This window comes from Perca flavescens, chromosome 24, assembly GCF_004354835.1.
Source record: "Perca flavescens isolate YP-PL-M2 chromosome 24, PFLA_1.0, whole genome shotgun sequence".
Lineage (NCBI taxonomy): Eukaryota > Metazoa > Chordata > Actinopteri > Perciformes > Percidae > Perca > Perca flavescens.
Genome location: NC_041354.1, coordinates 13,828,366 through 13,847,019, shown reverse-complemented (window position 1 = coordinate 13,847,019; position 18,654 = coordinate 13,828,366). Strand labels below are relative to the sequence as shown.

At 43.0% G+C, this 18,654-nt stretch overlaps 1 protein-coding gene across 5 annotated transcripts in view; it reads right to left on the bottom strand.

Moving 5' to 3' along the window:
* Window positions 1–1,343: 1,343 nt before the first annotated feature.
* The window catches only part of hecw2b (HECT, C2 and WW domain containing E3 ubiquitin protein ligase 2b), a 152,520-nt gene continuing 135,209 nt past the window's right edge, over window positions 1,344–18,654 (bottom strand). For 3 of the 5 annotated variants that reach the window (XM_028572175.1, XM_028572174.1, XM_028572176.1), the window contains 8 exons: window positions 7,786–7,938; window positions 7,528–7,626; window positions 7,146–7,275; window positions 6,860–7,006; window positions 6,562–6,676; window positions 5,999–6,084; window positions 5,726–5,838; window positions 1,345–5,125 (listed from right to left, as the gene is read on the bottom strand). In XM_028572175.1, the coding sequence (XP_028427976.1) occupies window positions 5,014–5,125; window positions 5,726–5,838; window positions 5,999–6,084; window positions 6,562–6,676; window positions 6,860–7,006; window positions 7,146–7,275; window positions 7,528–7,626; window positions 7,786–7,938 (955 nt within the window). In that variant the 3' untranslated portion in view covers window positions 1,345–5,013. Of the gene's footprint in view, window positions 5,126–5,725; window positions 5,839–5,998; window positions 6,085–6,561; window positions 6,677–6,859; window positions 7,007–7,145; window positions 7,276–7,527; window positions 7,627–7,785; window positions 7,939–18,654 lie in introns of all 5 variants that reach the window. The other 2 variants (XM_028572177.1, XM_028572179.1) reach the window with 1 other exon arrangement.

Genomic DNA, 18,654 nt, shown 5'->3' with positions numbered 1-18,654 from the left:
ATATAGCACATGTTAAAATACAATAAAATCTCAAAGTGCTTCACCAAATAAGTAAAATCGATCATAATAAATAAATTGCAATCAGCAAATGGTCTGAAATGCATTAGACATTAGTGGAGGACAAAATGTCTTCATGTTATTTATTTTTTGCTTAGCCTATATATTTTTTATTTATTTAAGCAGCTGCAGGGATAATTTTGTATGGCAAGTTAATCTCTGATTCAACGTGAACAGTAGGTGGCGCTAATTTGCATACTACACTGATTCCTTACCGCTCTTTGGAAAAACACAGAAGAAGAAAAGTTTGAACAACGCAGCAAGGCGGGATGCAACAGACAGTAGGCTTGCAGTGGGCTTCATTACTTTCATCAGTGACTATGATGCAAGTCCAGTTCACTAACACCCTGTGAGAATCACTGTCGTCATTGAAAGTGATGCCGTGGTCAGCCTCCCCAGACTTGGCGATGCCTTCCTGGTAATCTGTGGAGTGATCTATGCACTACACCTCAGCTATCCCAAAGCACTGACCAACACTTTTGAATTCACTTAAAAGATTTAACTTGGTCTAGAAAGTGGTAAACTATCCCCAAGGTTGCAGACCCTCAAGAATGAACTAATGATGTAGAAACTCATCTGAAAAAAGGCTGCAGGGTAAAGCATTATAAAATGCTAGTTCAAAGTTATCTCCTTTTGTCTAAATAATGCCTCAAAAAGTTACTGCACTACTGCAGGTGTTCAGCCAATAGGCCCAAACTACACAATATGCCTTTGTTCTCATTAATATAATGCAAAAGTAACGCTAATGTTTTGTATGTTTTAATGTTTTTTTGATAGCGCTGCAAACCCTTGGTGTTCTCTCAATGAGCTTCATGAGGTAGTCACCTGAAATGGTTTTCACTTCACAGGTGTGCCTTGTCAGGGTTAATTAGTGGAAGTTTTTGCCTTATTAATGGGGTTGGGACCATCAGGTTGATACACAGCCGACAGCCCTAATGGAGAACTGTTAGAATTCATATTATGGCAAGAACCAATCAGCTAAGTAAAGAGAAACAAGTGGCCATCATTACTTTAAGAAATGAAGGTCAGTCAGTCCGGAAAATTGCAAAAACTTAGAATGTGTCCCCAATAGGGTTGGGTATCGTTTGAATTTGAACGATTCCGATTCCGATTCCTTGTTTCGATTCCGGTTCCTAACGATTCTCGATTCCAATTCTTTTAAGAGACAGGGTCAAAAAAGATTAGGATATTTTAAATGAAATAATACGTGGGCTAATTTGTTAGCTGCCTCAAGACATATTATTTATTGTATATGTATTGTTTTACTTACCGGATTTGGACTGCAGTGCAGTCACTGCGGTGCAGGCATTCTGCTAAATTACCGTGGTGACAAATAAAAGGATTGGCGTCGAATAAAAAAGAATAGACCTGGTTCTTAATGAAAGTATGGAGATGGGGCGGAGAGAGAGAAAGAAAAGAAGAAGCTTGCATAGAGTGATGACATTTTATTTTAGAAGAAGTGCTTAACAAACATTTATATTCAAGAGTATGTTGGTTGGGTTAGGGTTAGATATGGAGAGTGAGCATCTGGTGAAGGCTCAAAACTTTGGTACATTGGACATTAAAGGAGGGAAATTATATAATTATGGGATTAAATTATTTGATCAAATTTTTGAATTCAACTGAATTTGCTTGTTCCTCACAATAAGATGATGATTCTGGAATCATCACCTTATTGTGGTGGAGATGTTCGTGTGTCCCTATGAACATGAGAGCTGTGAGCTCCTGGTAGGGTCTCCCATGGCAAACAAGTCTCAGACAAGGGGCCAGACTAAGAATGGTTTCAAAAAGCCTTAAGCGTGTTTTACAGTAACCGCAGCAGAGCTGGTGCGTGCATATGTGACACAGTTTTGGACACTCAGGTAAAGAAAAGGGCGGCGCTGTCAACCATCTGTTGGGTATGGGGGTTGGGGAAGACTGTAAATTGGCAAAATTGGCCGCGTGCTTGATTTGCAGGAAAGACTAAGTTAAAATAATGAATATTTTGTCTCTCTGAAAACAGAGAGGAAATTATATGTGATTTAAAACAAATATGTTAATTGCATGAACTTAAGACCAAACGGGTAGTGCGGGTGAACTGGGAAAGTCTGGAGGAGGCCCCTTTCTCTGACCTCCGGCGGAGCTTTTCAGGCGGATGCAGGGATCACAGGGATCGGTGTAGATGGGGGCATTGAACCCGAGTGGGCAATGTTCAAAGCTTCTATTCCTGAAGCTGCGGCGGGGAGCTGTGGTCTCAGGGTCTAGGGTGCCTCCAGGGGTAGTAACTACCCCTACTTACCCATTGGTCAGGGAAGCAGTCAGAGTAAAGAAGTCTTTCCGGGAGATGTTATCCCAGATATGGACATGGAGGAAGACTTTCGGTCGGCACCAAGGTGCTTCTGGAAAAAGATTTGCCGCCCTCAAGAGTGGGAAACGGGGAACCATCCAAGCTGTCTACAGTAAGGACGGGACCTCACACTGATCCAAATAGTGTTAGTTGGATCAGTTTGAGTTCCCATCCTCAAACTGGAGCAAAACTGGAGGATGATGAGGGATTGTTATCAATTTCCCTGGTGGAAGTCACTGAGGTAGTCAAACAGCCCCACAGTTGCAAAGCCCCGGGGATTGCTGAGATCCGTCCAGAAATGCTGAAAGCTTTGGGTGTGAATGAAATGCCTTTAACATTGGGTAGAAGTTTGGGACAGTGCCTAAGGAGTGGGCAAAAAGGGGGACCAGAGATTGTGTGCCAATTACAGGGGCCTCACATTCAGCCTGAGCCTAGTAGACACTCTAAGGTGCTAAAAGGAGGGTTTGGCTGATGGTGGAACCTCAGATGGAAGAGGAACAATGCGGATTCCGTCCTGGTCGTGGAACATCTCTTCACTCTAGCAAGGATCCTGGAGGGGTCTACATGTGTTTTGTGGATCTGGACATGACCGAGACATACTGTGGGAGGTTCTGCAGGAGTTAGGGTAAGGGGGTCCCTTCTCAGGGCCATCCTATTGGGCCATCCTATTGGATGGCCCTGTATGTCTAAAGCAAGAGCTGTGTCCGACTCCGAGCAGTAAGTCGGAGGCCAGCACTACGCTTTGTCACCAATCCTGTTTTTGATATTCATGGACAGGATATCGAGGTGTAGTCACGGGGAGGAGTTCATCTCATCACTGCTTTTTGCAGATGATGTGGTCCTGAAGACATCATCATTCTGTGACCTTTAGTACTTCACTTACCCCAAGTTAAGGAGTTTAAGTACCTTTAAGTACCTCCTTAACTTACCCCAAGTTAAGGAGTTTAAGTACTCCACTCGCTCTTGAGAGCAAGTGGAGAGCAATGGAACAAGAGATTGGCTGGAAAATTGGCACAGCTGGGGCAGTGATACATTCACTTTACCGCACCGTTATAATGAAAACAGAGCTGAGTCAGAAGGCAAAGCTCTCAATCTACCGGTCAATTTTCTTTCCGACCCTCACCTTTGGTCATTAAGGCTGGGTCATGACCGAAAGAACGAGATCCCACGTACAAGCGGCCAAAATGGGTTTCCTCAGGAGGGTGGCTCCCTTAGAGATAGGGTAAGAAGCTCAGTCATCTGTGAGGAGCTCGAAGTAGAGATGCTGCTCCTTTGTGGTAAGGAACACACCTCCCTATATATCTCCAACTTGGCCTGAGAACTCTTCGGGATCAACCAGTCAGAGCTGGCTAATGTGGTTTGGGAAAGGGAAGTTTGGATTCCCCTGCTGGAGCTGCTGCCCCCACGACCCAACCCCAGATAAGTGGAGGACAATAAATGGATGGATGACTTTGCATGTGAAAATATACCTGAGTTCCAACCCAAGTGTTAACTTCAAACAGAAATACTGACAGAGTATATTCTTTAAAAGTGTAAACAGGAAAATTAGGTCCAGAACTAATCAAAATCTTTTTTCAAAATATCTCACTTTATCAAGTCATTTTCCAAGTACATAATAAAGTCAGATGACCTAAGTGTGTTAGGTGTTTGACACCAGTAGCTGTAGTCGGGGAAGTCTTTCGGTTCTGATCTAGGTGTGCATGCCACTCAACTAAATTTATTGCCACCCCAGTTTTCTAGATTCACTACTGGTAGTGGAGATTTAATTTACTTTGCATGATATACAATTTTCTTTCAATCTGAGTTTAGACTACTTTTGAATAAATAAATAAAAATAGACCTAGATCAAAGCAAATCAATACAATAAAATCAAAATAAATAGACATACATATGTAATTTGTAAGTGGTGGCCAAATATTTTTTTCCAATTGATCCAGATCGGGTTCAAAAACACTTCCCACACAATCTACATCACAAGTTATTTAGATTAAAATAACATCGTTAGAAAATCAATTTTTCTTGCAGATGAAAATACTGTAACAATACATCTGTCTGGACTTCAAAATTAGCTGTAGAAGTTCACAGGAAAATTCCACAAACTTTACCAAAAGTTATATCAGACGGGCATTAAAAGACTTTAAGAAATAACTACAAGGAGACACTGAAGCTCACAGTTCTGGACAGGCGTATAACCTTTTGAGGTCCATTGACACTAGAATAAAAGAGGCTGAAAGAGTCCACTCAGCTTTCGGCAGTGGTTGCATCTTCTTAAACTTTAAACTCCTGGTATCAAAGAGAAAAAAAAAACCTGGGCTCTGACTCGTCAAATCCTGGCAGTTAGGATTCTGGTCTCAAAGGCAGTGTGGGTCTTCATTCATCACATCATTCAGGTGTGTGCTATTAAGTAAGTGCGAAATATGTGCACATGCAAACAAAAATAAGTGTTTACCTCTGTACATTTCAAAAGGTGAGAGTGCAGCTTAATGGTTCAAAGGTCTTATCAGCCTCTGCTATATTATAAATTTACTCAAGCCATACATTAAATCCAGCTTTTCAACCTTTGTCCATCATGGCTACCTCTTCACTACCAGAAGCAGTCCTTGAGATTTGGGTAGGTGGACAGACAAGGTTCATTCCAACCCAAAGGTGCTGGTCTCCTCTACTGCGGTCAGCATCTTCTCATACAGCATTGAGAAGGACGGGTATGGTGGCAGGTCCAGCCGGTTGAAACAGGTATGAGCTCTGAAGAGAGACCACAGGAGGGATAAAATACACTGGTTACCTCTTTCACTTAATACTGTTTCTATACAGAAGGGGTAGTGTAAGCAGCACGTTCCTTCAAATCAAATTCCATTGAAACAGGGAAACGGCTAACCTAACCTCTGTCGAACTACTGTAACAAAAATCACCTACCAGCATCTCTGAAGCTCACTATATCTCTTATAAATGTTTAATTAGTACCAAATCAGTACTGTTTATTCATTAAAAAACAAAAAGTGGAAAAAAACAATTCCAATAAATAGTCTGCCATAATCTCCTTGGCCAAATTACTGACTGTTGCCTTGTAACTCATTATGTTGCTTTTACTTTGTATATACTTTTGTACTCTTACTCAAGTTATTATTTTGGTGACTACTTTTACTTCTTTTTGAATAGTTGTTTCTACAAAGTATCAGTACATTTACTCTAGTACATGTTTGGATACTTTAGCCTAATTAAATTATTTTAATTTTCGATAATTTGCATATTAAACATGCTCCAAAATCACAGCAAAAACAATGACGCCATGAAATTGTGACCAAAATCAAACACTAATGAGCATTGTGTGCTTTCTGTGTTTACCTGGGCAGTGCTGTGACCTTCCCCCACTTCTCCACACAAAACCTGCGGGGTCCATTGCTGCCTCGCAGAGAAGCAAAGCCCTCATAAGGAATACTGGATGTACCGGTCACAAACTGAATAGGCAGAGGTGAAGGAGGGAGCCGGAGGGAGAGAGGAACAGAGATGAAAAAAAAGAGTATAAGAAGACTTAAAAAAAAGAGGTGGCAAAAATTCCTCTTTCACTTTAAACACACACACACACACACACACACACACACACACACACACACTTACCTGCAGGAGCCGTAGTCTCTGTTCGTTGTTGAACCTCTCCACTGCTGCCCAGAACCACCGGATTACAATATGGCTGTCATGGTAACCTAAACATAACACATTATGTCATGTAACTATTTAACTACTTTGGGTTGTTCCCCTTTTCCTCCTCCTGAGGTAGCTGATGGTTTTCCAGAAGCACCTTGGTGCTGACCAAAAGTCCTTCTACAGAGACACCCGCTACTTTGCTCCTTTTACGGCTGAGGATGCAGCTTTTTGGGCCTGTTGGTACCATGCAACCGCCTCCGGAGTCCTCCACGGTTAATTTACTTATTAATGGAAACTGACGGAAAGCCGTTCCAGATCATTTGGGTCCACTTTAACCCCTGGTTACTGCTGCATCGGTTCCTGATTTCCCATACTACGGAGCAGCCCGAGGCCCAAATCACAGAACACGCATGTTAATCGTGTGTCATAATTTTTTTTGGGGAATTCGCATGAACTTGTTATTATCGTTTATTTTTGATATCTTTTCATTAATTTAGTCTGATAAACAGCCCATTCATCTATCTTTTCTTTCATACCTCCTCTGTACTCTGTGTTGTTCCTCCAGTCTGATAAGTCAATCTCAGCTGTGCCGGCGATCACCAGCTCCAGCTCCCTTGCATCAAACACTGATACTAGCCTGGCATCCACCACCTAGAACACACACACACACACACACACACACACACACACACACACACACACACACACACACACACACATCAAACATATAGTTTGGAAAATACAGAAATATGTTAAATTTAATTAAATGATGCTTTAACATATTTATGTTTTTGTTTTGTGTAAGATGTTAAATTATGTCACACTAAGCCATACTTCGTAGAAACCTCTGACCAGGCTGTCAGTCTGCTGCACAACTCCTCTCTCTATCCTCCACTTCACCATCTGCTCAATGTATTCCTTTTTGTTCTTCTCTGACACAGGGATGTTGGCTCCGCCAGGCTTCAGCTCCCTTTCTGTTATCTATGGTAACACACACACAAAAAATTAATAAAAGGATCTTTTTTGTCTTTAACACAAAGCAAAATGGAAAGACTTTTTTTTCAGTCTCTCTGTCTTGCCACATATATGTGTATAAATGGAAACACACTCAGAACCTAACCTGTCCGAAGACTTCTTCATTGACGGTGAAGGTGAGGTCCAGCATGTCTTCTATGTCGTTGTCCTTCATCCACTGAAGGGACTGGTGAAACTCCTCGTCCAGGTACTCTAGGTCACTCAGGTCACAGAGACTATATAGTGGGAAATGAGAGTAAGTGTGTGTGTGTGTGTGTGTGTGTGTGTGTGTGTGTGTGTGTGTGTGTGTGTGTGTGTGTGTGTGTGTGTATGAGACCTGTCGCAATCCAGGTCACATTAAACACACACTGGCTAAGAAGAGAAGCAAATGATTGCAAGAATACTCAACTTTATATACATGTCAAATGAGTTTCAAATTTGTTAAAAAAAATTGTGTTTATGCATCTATGCTTTGTATATACACATACATGCGCAGTAGGCCTTTATAGAAGGGTCTGGTGAAGAAGGCATCCAGCAGGTACTGATGGATCAGTGCCAAACCCAGAATGCGACCACTGAACCGGAACCTGAAAAAAACACACACACACACACACACACACACACACACACACACACACACACACACACACACACACACACACACAAAGTTAATCAGGATACTAAAGATCATATCTGAGCTTTATTGTCTCTTGTATGTGTTACTGTGTGTGTACAGTAAACCTCACCATTCCTGGTGATTGTCTACAAAGGCGGACATGGGGCTGATCTGGACGGTGTAGGTGTCGTTGGCAGAATACTCAAATAAACCATAATAAGGGTTGAACAGCTCCCTGGAAACCAGGAAGAAAAACTCTCTGGAAGGCCCGCTGTAGTCCAACCTGCAACACACACATTTAGATCAATCTTTACTACATTACCATACATGTCAGTAGTTAATGTTGATGTGTTTTGGCAATGAGCAAACATGTAACAAACTACTCTAAAATTACAACACCAAAACCAAGGGCTCCATTGTTGTTGCTGTCGCGGAAATGCGCCCTCACCGTAGACAAAAGCAGTAAGGACTTATCAGGCAGAATATCTTATATATGTACCAGAATAAGGAGTAGGAAAATAGCCTTTTTTTCGGTATATGCACCGTCTACATATGATGAAAGCTTTTTCCCGCGCCTAACCAATGAATTGCTCTGTCTCAACAAATATTCACTAATTATAGGGGGAAACGTGAATGCAGTACTAGATTTAAATCAGGATAGATCAGGGGTCAATCACACCAAAGACCAGAAATATATATCAGTGTTCAAAGCAGTTGTGGAATCCCACCATCTTAGAGATATATGGAGGATGCACAATCCTACTACCTTCTAACCTACTACACCTTCCTTTCCACACGTCACCTCACCCACTCCTGCATTGATTATATTTTGTGCTCCAGTGAACTTAAGGCAATGTTCCACATGATAGCGATAGTACTAGCAATTCTGTCTGACCACAATGCGCTGATAACCACATTCTGTTGTGATATCTTAGGAAAAAAATCTAGGAGATGGCAATTTAATAATTCCCTTCTCCAGAACACAGCTTTTAATGTAGAATTAGAACCAAACTGGCTGAATTCATATAAATTAATACCGACTCAGTTCCTGATCCCGCATATACATGGAAAGAAACTAAAGCGTTTATTAGGGATTTAACATCCTCCTTCACGGTCAATTTGAAGAGGAAAAGAGAGGCAAAGATTGTGAAGTTGGAAGAACGAAGAACGCTGTAAATTGTTAGAGCAATCTCTTAAGACTTGCTTTTCTAAATTACACATACTCTTCTAGTCACAAATCGAGCAGAGCTAAATGATTTGCTAAGAAGGAGAGCTCTGAAATAAGGAATAAGCAAGGTAGAGATGGAGTGACCCTGCCCGGAGGAAGCCCGGGGCCCCCGTCTGGAGCCAGGCCCAGACGGCGAGCTCGTCGGCGAGCGCCTGGTGGCCGGGTTTGCCACGGAGCCCGGCCGGGCACAGCCCGAAAAAGCTACGTGGCTCCCATCTCTCCAGCCCATGGGCCCACCACCTGTGGGAGGAACCGTTGGGGTCGGGTGCGATGCCACATGGGTGGCAGTGAAGGTCAGGGGCCTCGACGGACCAGACCCGGGCGGCAGACGCTGGCTCTGGGGACGTGGAACGTCACCTCTCTGTGGGGGAAGGAGCTGGAACTGGTGCGGGAGGTGGAGCGCTACCGGTTAGATCTGGTGGGGCTTACCTCTAAGCACAGTCTTGGTTCTGGAACCATACTCCTGGAAAGGGGTTGGACTCTTTTCTTCTCCGGAGTTGCCCAGGGTGTGAGGCGCCGGGCGGGTGTGGGGATACTCACAAGCCCCCGGCTGAGCGCCGCTGTGTTGGAGTTTACCCGGTGGACGAGAGGGTCGCCTCCCCACGCCTGCGGGTTGTGGGGGGAAAACTCTGACTGTTGTTTGTGCATATGCACCAAACAGGAGTTCGGAGTATTCGGCCTTCTTGGAGACCTTGACTAGAGTCCTGCATGGGGCTCCAGTGGGGGACTCCATTGTTCTGCTGGGGGACTTCAACGCACACGTGGGCAATGATGGAGACACCTGGAGAGGCGTGATTGGGAGGAACGGCCTCCCTGATCTAAACCAGAGTGGTTGTTTGTTGTTGGACTTCTGTGCTAGTCATGGATTGTCTATAACGAACACCATGTTCGAACATAGGGATGCTCATAAGTGTACCTGGTACCAGAGCACCCAAGGCCGAAGGTCAATGATCGATTTCATAATCGTTTCATCTGATCTGAGGCCGTATGTTTTGGACACTCGGGTAAAGAGAGGGGCAGAGCTGTCAACCGATCACCATCTGGTGGTGAGTTGGGTCAGGGGGTTGGGGAAGACTCTGGACAGACCTGGTAAGCCCAAACGTGTAGTGCGGGTAAATTGGGAACGTCTGGAGGAGGCCCCTGTCCGACAGACTTTCAACTCACACCTCCGGCGGAGCTTTTCGTGCATCCCTGTGGAGGCTGGGGGCATGGAACCCGAGTGGACAATGTTCAAAGTCCATTCCATTGCTGAAGCTGCGGCGAGGAGCTGTGGTCTTAGGGTCTTAGGTGCCTCAAGGGGCGGTAACCCACGAACACCGTGGTGGACACCGGTGGTCAGGGAAGCCGTCCGACTGAAGAAGGAGTCTTTCCGGGATATGTTATCCCGGAGGACTCCGGAGGCAGTTGCAGGGTACCGAAGGGCCCGAAGGGCTGCAGCCTCCGCCGTGAAAGAGGCAAAGCAGCGGGTGTGGGAGAAGTTTGGAGAAGACATGGAGAAGGACTTTCGGGCGGCACCAAAGTGCTTCTGGAAAACTGTTCGCCACCTCAGGAGGGGGAAGCGGGGAACCATCCAAGCTGTGTACAGTAAGGATGGGACACTGTTGACCTCAACTGAGGAGGTAATAGGGCGGTGGAAGGAGCACTTTGAGGAACTCCTGAATCCGACTAATACGCCCTCTATGTTAGAGGCAGAGCTGGAGGATAACGGGGGATTGTCGTCGATTTCCCAGGCGGAAGTCACTGATGTAGTCAAACAACTCCACAGTGGCAAAGCCCCGGGGATTGATGAGATCCGTCCAGAAATGCTCAAGGCTCTGGATGTGGAGGGGCTGTCCTGGTTGACACGCCTCTTCAACATTGCGTGGAAGTCTGGGACGGTGCCAAAGGAGTGGCAGACTGGGTGGTGGTTCCCCTTTTTAAAAAGGGGGACCAGAGGGTGTGTGCCAATTACAGGGGTATCACACTTCTCAGCCTCCCTGGTAAAGTCTACTCCAAGGTGCTGGAAAGGAGGGTTCGGCCGATAGTCGAACCTCGGGTTGAGGAGGAACAATGCGGATTCCGTCCTGGTCGTGGAACAACGGACCAGCTCTTCACTCTCGCAAGGATCCTGGAGGGAGCTTGGGAGTATGCCCAACCAGTCTACATGTGTTTTGTGGATTTGGAGAAGGCGTATGACCGGGTTCCCCGGGAGATACTGTGGGAGGTGCTGCGGGAGTATGGGGTGAGGGGGTCTCTACTTAGGGCCATCCAATCTCTGTATGACCAAAGTGAGAGCTGTGTCCGGGTTCTCGGTAGTAAGTCGGACTCGTTTCAGGTGAGGGTTGGCCTCCGCCAGGGCTGCGCTTTGTCACCAATCCTGTTTGTAATATTTATGGACAGGATATCGAGTGGTAGTCGGGGTGGAGAGGGGTTGCAGTTTGGTGGGCTGGGGATCTCATCGCTGCTCTTTGCAGATGATGTGGTCCTGATGGCATCATCGGCCTGCGACCTTCAGCACTCACTGGATCGGTTCGCAACCGAGTGTGAAGTGGTTGGGATGAGGATCAGCACCTCTAAATCTGAGGCCATGGTTCTCAGCAGGAAACCGATGGAATGCCTTCTCCAGGTAGGGAATGAGTCCTTAACCCAAGTGAAGGAGTTCAAGTACCTTGGGGTTTTGTTCGCGAGTGAGGGGACAATGGAGTGGGAGATTGGTCGGAGAATCGGCGCAGCGGGTGCGGTATTGTATTCAATCTATCGCACCGTTGTGACGAAAAGAGAGCTGAGCCAGAAGGCAAAGCTCTCGATCTACCGGTCAGTTTTCGTTCCTACCCTCACCTATGGTCATGAAGGCTGGGTCATGACCGAAAGAACGAGATCCAGGGTACAAGTGGCCGAAATGGGTTTCCTCAGGAGGGTGGCTGGCGTCTCCCTTAGAGATAGGGTGAGAAGCTCTGTCATCCGTGAGGAGCTCGGATTAGAGCCGCTGCTCCTTTGCGTCGAAAGGAGCCAGTTGAGGTGGTTCGGGCATCTGGTAAGGATGCCCCCTGGGCGCCTCCCTAGGGAGGTGTTCCAGGCACGTCCAGCTGGGAGGAGGCCTCGGGGAAGACCCAGGACTAGGTGGAGGGATTATATCTCCAACCTGGCCTGGGAACGCCTCGGGATCCCCCAGTCGGAGCTGGTTAATGTTGCTCGGGAAAGGGAAGTTTGGGGTCCCCTGCTGGAGCTGCTCCCCCCGCGACCCGACACCGGATAAGTGGACGAAGATGGATGGATGGATGGAGAGCTCTGAAAATAAAACAAAGTGAATCCAGAGCTACTATCAACAGCATCCGCACAGACCGAGGTATCTCAACAAATCCTAAGGATATCAGCGCCACTTTTCAATCCTTTTACTCAAAGTTGTATTAGTCCTCCTGCAACTCAGATCCGACACAGTGCCAGGAGTTCCTAAAAGAGCTAAATCTGCCTCTTCTTGACCCAGAGGAGGGAGAAGAACTGGGTCGACCTATAACGTTAGTGGAACTTAAATCCGCATTAAAAACAGTTAAAAAAGGGAAAACACCAGGGTTGGATGGAATTCCATCAGAGCTTCCTCTACAGTATTTTGACATATTAGGACCTACCATTTTACAAGCTTTAACTTCAGCAATAGAGAAGGGTACTTTCCACCAAAAAATGAACACTGCACTGATCTCCGTTATTCCAAAGAAGGCCTGTTCAAATTACAGGCCCATCAGCCTCATCGGGACTGATATTAAGCTTTATTCCAAAGTCCTGGCTCTCTGCTTAAAGCGATTTATCGAGAAGCTGGTCCACCCCGACCAATCAGGTTTTATACCCAAGCGTCATTTTATTATTATTTCTTTTTTTTATTTAACCTTTATTTAACCAGGAAGAAACTCGTTTTATTATTTCATGTAATAGAGGAAGCCTTCCAGCAACAGCAGCAGTTTTATCAGTGGATGCAGAAAAGGCTTTTGACCGCCTAGAGTGGAACTACTTGTGGCAAGAAATGGAGAGGCTTGGTTTGGGGACCAAATTCATTGACATGGTATGTACTTTGTATGCAAATCCCACGGCCATAGTCTCAACCAATGGCTTGCACTCTCAACCATTTCCCATCAAGCAGGGCTCGCGACAGGGATGCCCGCTTTTCCCCATGCTGTTTGCAATCTCTCTTAAACCGTTAGCCCAAGCCATAAAGCAAAAATTAAATCTGTAATGTCCAGATCAAATCCAATAGCAGCTCAATATCATTATTTGCAGATGATATTTTGTTGTACATCTCTGATCTTGAGGACTCTATTCCAAAAATCCAATCTCTGGCTATAAAATGAACTGGAATAAATGTAATCTTCTTTTATTGAACAACAGGCATGTGACATCAGCCATTAGTGTTACAATACCAACCCAAAGCAAAATTACATATTAGCGCATCATTATACACACGCTACAGCGAGTTTTCCAGGACAACTATGAAACAATATTAAGTAATGTTCAAAGGGATCTGGCCAATTGGTCAGCGCTGCCGGCATCACTACGGTCCAGGATTGCTGTTGTTAAAATGAACACTTGTAATAACATGCAATTACCAATGTAATAACTAGGAAAGGGTTCGATAATAACTATATGTATATCTGGGTAATGGTAATTACTCTATTATAATGCTGAAATTTATCCACACTTAAATATTTCCCGTTTGTTTCAAAGTAATACTTTACAAATGATATGTTTAATCTTGTGACTTCTTACCCGGAAACACATCTAGTAGTTTCTGTGTAATAACCATGAATCAGTGCTGCAAAATGCAAAACTACCTGTTTCTATTTCATTTCATAGTAATATTAGAATAAAAGAGGTGTAGAGATTACCTGGAAATGCTTCTGGTAGTTTTTGTCTAACAACCATGAATCAGTGCTCCAAAATGTAAAACTACCTGTTTCTATTTTATTACATGGTAACAGAGGTACAGAGATTACCTGGAAATGTGATAGTATATACTGTAGCTAACATGTAAGCTGAAAAAGGAAATACGTAATGTATTGTTATACCGTGTACGTAGTATAACCTATATTGTTTATCTAAATAAACTAAAATATACTTAGATGTAGCACAACCCAAAGTAACAGTGACACACTAGTTTACTGAAGCATACCTGTCAGTCTAATATGAGCTATCAATCATCATCAAAAATATACATATTGCACTTAAAACTTTCTAACAATAATTAAAGATATCACATACCGAGAATGCTACCAAAGGCATGGAACATCAAAGATTGAAGCGGATAGTAAGGGAGAGATGATAACACAAACAATGAGGCTGTCCTGCCTCATTGTTCAGGGAAGGGGGCTAAATTCAACTTCCTGACTAAATCCCATGGTGCAAAGTTCCTACAGTTCTTAAAGGAACACACACACGTGGAACAAACTACTGCCAGCAATGGGAGAAGAAAAACATTTAAGTGAACTAATTTCCTGATGGGGACAGAACAAAATGAAATAGAAACAGGTAGTTTTGCATTTTGCAGCACTGATAAATGGTTGTTAAACTACCAGACGTGTTTCCAGGTAAGAAGTCACAAGATTAAACATATCATTTGTGAAATATTACCTTGAAAGAAAATGGAAATATTTGAAAGATGAAGGGTGGATGAATTTCAGTATTATAATATGGTAATTACCATTTATAAATTCCAAGAAGTTTTATTTATTTTGGAAGGTATCACGCAAGTAGCCTATAATACTGTGAAAACATCAACATATATTACCCCATTATTATCATGTTATTACAATATTAATATAACTATATTACCATTACCGAGATATACATATGGTTATCATCGAACCCTTTCCTAGTTATTACATTGGTAATTGCATCACAATTACATCTGTTACATTCTTATCACCTTATTACCCCAGTATCTTAGATAGAATAGAATACACTTTATTGTCCCCGAGGGGAAATTTGTCTTGGACACAGCGCCACAATCCACAACACAAACAACATGTAACATAAAAACATTCTCAAATAAAAAAAATAAAATAGAAATACAATAAGATAAAATCAACATGAAAGTGATATCAGCAGAGCGTCCTAAGACACAAAAGACACAAAAGAAGGACACACATGACAGCACAAACAACACAACATCCTAAGAATGAACTGTAATAATTAAAGTGCGAAGTGCAAAAAGTGCTGGTGTATTTACTGCACCCCTGCTCTGCTGGACTAATATTTACTATTAGAGTTTAGCAGCTTGAATGCGTAGTCCATATTCCCACTGTGTTGCGGGGCATGGAACTAAAAGATCACTAATGATCATCAGAGCCAGCAGCAGACCAGCTAAGTGTAGGCTTGATGCCATTGTTCGAGGCTATTGTTTGCCTGCAATAGCTTGCAGATGAGTTGTCTCAGTTTGCAATGCTGTCACAAGCACACATTCGTATTGTTAACATACGAAGCGCATTTGTGAGAAAAAAGAAAAGAAACACTTAATAGAACCAAAAGACTTAATAGAAAACAAACAAAAGCAACAGTAGCAACATCTTATTACTGTGATGTATTACTTTGGTAATTACATGTTACCAGGGACAGACTGACAATCTGTGCGTTCTGGAAAAGTCCAGAACGGCCGTTGGCACAAAAAAAGTCTAATAAAGTGATATTAACAGCCAACAGCAGGGGGCACTAATACGATCACTTATATGCTACGTGTAAAAAAAAGAAAAAGAAAAAAGGTAGAGGTACTGGTAAGTGCCAGGAGCAGGACACATTATAATAGGCTGCCTTTATTTCTATTTTAGCGAATTGCATAGCCAGCTATCAACATGGGTGTGCATCATGATTATGAAAATGATCGTGCCATTTAGTGCTGTCAAACTTAACGTGTTTAATAATTTCTGTTAGGTTAATTTGAAACATTAAATGTGTTAGAAATTAATCGCGGATGGACCGCGATTTCACTTTGTTGTATATGAGAGGTTGTAGTTGTACTTTTGCTGCTAGGATGAAGAATATGGTATTGAATTAAACGGGAAAACATCAGGCATGCATTGGTACCACTCTAAACGTGCTAACAAACAGGGAAGGGGGCTAAATAATTCACCAAATTTAACCAAAAGTTTAACCAAAAAATCCTAGCTGGCACTTTCTGTCTGTCTTCCATCAGAGTGCAGTTTCTCCTTGTCTTTCATATTTGCGTTTACTATTGTGGAACTGGCAAAGACCTGGCGGTTGTTTGTGAAAGCTTCACAGACAAAATTGATTTGTCATTTAGAATTAAGAATCGCTTAAGGAGCAGAAATTCTCAGGAACACCTGGAAACGTTTATGTTAATGGCCACAGAGAAGGACATCCTCAGAATAGTGCCCTTCTCAGGAAACTTTTACTTCCACAACATTAAATTAGCTTTCATTATATCTGAATAGTTATAAGTTATAGTATATAGCAACTAACACTCTCAGTGTAGTTTTGGTATAGGCCTACAATATATTGAATCCCCATGTTCAGGTACAGCAAGTAGCCTACTTTATCTCTGAAAATCTCTGTACTGTTTTATAATTACATGTTTGTGTAATTTGGGGTTTCTGTAGCCAGTGATATTTCATTATTTGTATTTTATTTTCAATGCAGATGTAATGGCATTGTACATTTTTTGTTTTTCTGTTGCTGTCTGTCGTGCACGGCTATGGGCGAATGGCCAGATGATGGGCCTATTTGGAAGAAAGTCCAGGTGGCTCACAGTGAAGTTTTGGAGTGTGGCTGAGAGGTCTGGTAAGGAGAATGCCAGGTCCAGTATGTCCATGGTAGGGTAGGCAGAGTGGATGTGAATAGGTCCGTCATTATTGGGGATGGTAAGGTGGTGTCCAGTATTTCCTTGAGTGCTGTTCCTGATTTGTTTGTAGATTTGCAGTTAAAATCCTTGAAATCACCCAGTATGAGCACATTTCTGTTGTTGGTGATGGTCTTGATGAGTTTTTCAGAGGGTTGTATTTCAGGGGGGCAGTAGAATGATGTAATGAGCAGAGTGGTGGATACATTTAAAACCACTGTGGTGGCCATGTACTCATTATCGGCCAGTGCTTCTTGTGCAAGGTTAAAAAGGGTTTCCGTGTATTCTATGCCCTTTTGCACCACCTCAATGACCTGTTGGTCGTTCTTTTCTTAAAATATTAAAACCATCATTTTAAAAGGTGTTTCTTTCCTTAGGATGCTACTGTGACCTGTTTCTCAGTTAAAATTTGATTAAGTTCGATTTTGTTTTTCCTTATTCCTCTGATGTTGAAAGGTGGCAACCTGTGGCAGGGTTGGTTCAGTGGGTAGAGCAGGCACACATATATTTAGAGGTTTATACCTCGACGCAGAGGTCCAGGGTTCAAGTCCGACCTGTGACGATTTCCTGCATGTCTTCCCCCTCTCTCTCCCCTTTCTCACTGTCCTGTCCATTAAAGGCGGAAAAGCCCAAAAAAAATTATCTAAAAAAAAAAAAGAAATACAAAAAAAAGGTGGCAGCCATAGAGCCATAGGCAGACTAACTTCCGAGGTGTCATGGCAGATGGGCTGGTGCATAAACTTATGATTAAAACGGATGATATATTACTTTTTGTGTCCTAACCTAGCAGATCAATACCCTGTCTACTCGGGATCATTGACTCTTTTAAAATGTTCAGATTATAAGGTAAATTAGTCCAAGTCGGCATCTATTTTCACTTCACTCGGCTTCATGTCGTGCCTAACAGGCACTATTTTGACCCTTTGCCGCACCTTACCAGGAGTTACTGCACACTATATTGACTCTGGTAAGTAGGGTTGGGTACCGAAACGTGCCGACCTAAACGGTAGTAACGAAACCGAATAAGAACGAAAATTTCGGTGCCTCATTTCGGTGCCTGACTTTACCATACACCTGACAGCATGTAAAGTTAGCCTACCTTTAGCTAGCAGCTGGATTAAACACAGTTAAAATGTTGACCGCTAACGTTAAACAGTGTAAAGTGTGACTGTATTTCACTGTAGAGGATTCCAACACCGACGTAACAGTCTGCTCTGCAGCGCATCAGCTGCAGTTGTCGGAATTAAACAACACAGACGGTGCGTTCACTTAAAACAGGTAGCCTCGTGGTGCATTCACAGTAATTGTAAAATATCCTTTTCCCATCTGGTGGTTGTTTTTGTCATTCAACAGCAATTTACTGGTGAAATAAGTTATTGTTATAGTTATTACTTTATTATTAAATCTTTAATTTTGACCATGGCCTTAACAATAAACAAGTTGCTGACTTCTTTTTTTTCTTTTTTCTTCTTTTGTTTACAGTAAATAAAAAATTAACAAATACAAATCTTAAAGTCAAGTTCATAAAGTAACTTTCTTTGCATTCATTTGATTCCCAATCAAGATACACTGGTAATAATTGCGTTCCATTGTTAATATGTACTTAAAAACTGTTCTGAAATGCAAAATAACAGAATTTTAATCATGTGATAAAACATGTGATTAATCGCGATTAACTATAGAAATTCAGCGATTAATCGCGATAAAATTTTCTTTATCATTTGACAGCCCTAATATATATATATATATACCTCATAAAGGTGAAAAACAGGACTTGCTGTGTCTCTATGATCCTATCCTGTCCTATTCATGGTAGCCTACTCATGGACATTGCGCCGTCATCACGTGCTGTAGTAGGGGGGCCAGCCTTGATAATACTGCATAGGGGTCCGGTGTTGGCTCGTTACGCCACTGCATATAAGAGATGAGATGACTGACACAATCAGGAGTAGCCT